Raw genomic sequence first — 1877 nt, 5'->3', positions numbered from 1 at the left:
CAGGCGGGTATCTCGCAGTTCCTCCAGACATCACGTTCCTTCAGGCGTACGTGCTGATGCCAGCAAGGGGAGCAAGTCCACGCACAGGACTCGGCTCAGGATTTAATTTTCCACAGCTAAGAAAGAAAAATCACCAAAATTAGTGAGTTTTATGACAAACAGGTGGGGTTTATAGGTACACATATAAACATATAGGTGACTGTGAGCCAAGAACCCTTTACATAAGAAGAAAAATATCAACTCTGGCAATAGCAACCACAGAACGCCACGGAGAAAAAAAAAAACATTAAAAATTTCCAGGATCCAAAGTGATATACTGCAGTTCATGGGTTTTGGTTTTCATTCATTCTGCCTCTGTAAGTTTCCCAAGATCACAGGGAAATCCTTACCGATCCATGCTGTTAACTTGACAGGAGATTCAAACTTGATTTTTTGTTCCATTCAAGACCACAGTCTATTATACTTGTGTAAAATGAAAAAATCTAACCTGAGAAGCCTATGGATCACCAATCAAAACACCTATTTCTTTACTTCAAGAGTTATTTCCATGCCACTCTGCCCCTCTGTCTGTCTCTCTCGTTGTGTGTCTGTCTCTCTCTCTTCGTCTGTTTCTCTCTCACATACACAGAGTGAAGAATAAAGATGATTACATATAGTAATTTTAAGACTAAGGCAGATGCCCCGGAGTGGTAGTCATATACTCACTCGTATATTGAATCCTAGAAGATCACTTATAACACCTGAGACAGCAGAAAGGATAACCACTCGTGTGATATTGTAGATCAGGGGGTTCATTGTCAGCCCGTACAGTCGAAATGGTGTGTCCAGCTCCTACAGAAACATGAAAGAACCGAGATGAGATACGTGGTTTCTCAATAGGTATCAGTGATTCTGGGCTGTTTTTTTTAAGTCTTGGGTGAAGATGAATGTTTAAGGCCGTCTTTCCTTAATGTTCAGTAGCTACCTTCAAAAACCTGTAGTGAAGCTCACCTAACTTTTCCATTAGCTAAGTTTTTTAAGGTGAATTCGAGCAATATGTCATTTGTGATTTTTATTTTAAATGTAATTAAAGAAATGTGACAGACATCAGCAATTAACAGAATCTGGGTAACAAGACCAGGAATTTTTTTCTTATACAGTCATTAACCTAAAACTATGAAATTGTCATTTTGACTCTACACAGCCTTCCCCAAGAAGTAAAGTGCTGACTTAATTTAAATGGTAGTAAACGGGTATCACAGGATACTACTTACTTTCAACAATTTGGTGGACAGTTTTAATACATTGTTTACTAGAGTAAGCTGTTCTTTCTTATTTGGCTTTTTTTCCATCTTAAGATATAAGTTTATCTAAGGGAAGGAATAGAGATTAAAGTAAATGTCATAGAAAGGGATTTATACTCATTAAATCTGGCAGATTTTGAAAATCGTGTTTTCGAGTAAAATAAATTTTGAAACTCCAGCAGCTATTTCTACAGAGTGCCTATGTCATGTACCCCAGCCCCTATCCAAAATCAGTCAAGTTTGGCTGGCGCGCACACACACACACACACACACACACAAAAGCTATGATGAAGCAATTTAAATATCAAAACAATGAAAAATTTAATATTAATTATAACATAACAGACTATAAACTCCTGGAGTTCAAAAATAATAATATTATTCATCTTGGTATCCCCCAAATCATCTAACATCCTCATTAAACATTTTTGGAATGAAAGAAGACAGCTGTTTTTAACTTAATTCCTTTTTCTTTTTCCCTTATAGGAAGAATTCTCCACTATAATTCTAGAGCAAAATAAAGAACTAATGATACCAAATGTTTTTATTTAACACTTATGGACAAACATGAAATTAAAAGTTTATACTACTCTG

The 1877-nt window shown here is 36.2% G+C and overlaps 1 protein-coding gene across 1 annotated transcript in view; it reads right to left on the bottom strand.

Moving 5' to 3' along the window:
• PHTF1 (putative homeodomain transcription factor 1) overlaps nucleotides 1–1877 on the bottom strand; it is a 44701-nt gene that overhangs the window by 735 nt on the left and 42089 nt on the right. The window contains exons 14-16 of the mRNA XM_023534955.1: nucleotides 1254–1349; nucleotides 706–831; nucleotides 12–116 (exon numbers count right to left, since the gene is read on the bottom strand). Of these exons, the coding sequence (XP_023390723.1) occupies nucleotides 96–116; nucleotides 706–831; nucleotides 1254–1349 (243 nt within the window). The 3' untranslated portion in view covers nucleotides 12–95. The remainder of the gene's footprint in view (nucleotides 1–11; nucleotides 117–705; nucleotides 832–1253; nucleotides 1350–1877) is intronic.

The sequence above is a fragment of the Pteropus vampyrus genome, unplaced genomic scaffold (assembly GCF_000151845.1).
Source record: "Pteropus vampyrus isolate Shadow unplaced genomic scaffold, Pvam_2.0 Scaffold6, whole genome shotgun sequence".
In the NCBI taxonomy this organism is placed as follows: domain Eukaryota; kingdom Metazoa; phylum Chordata; class Mammalia; order Chiroptera; family Pteropodidae; genus Pteropus; species Pteropus vampyrus.
The sequence above is the reverse complement of the archived record's forward strand: the minus strand, read 5'-3'. Positions and strand labels throughout refer to the sequence as shown.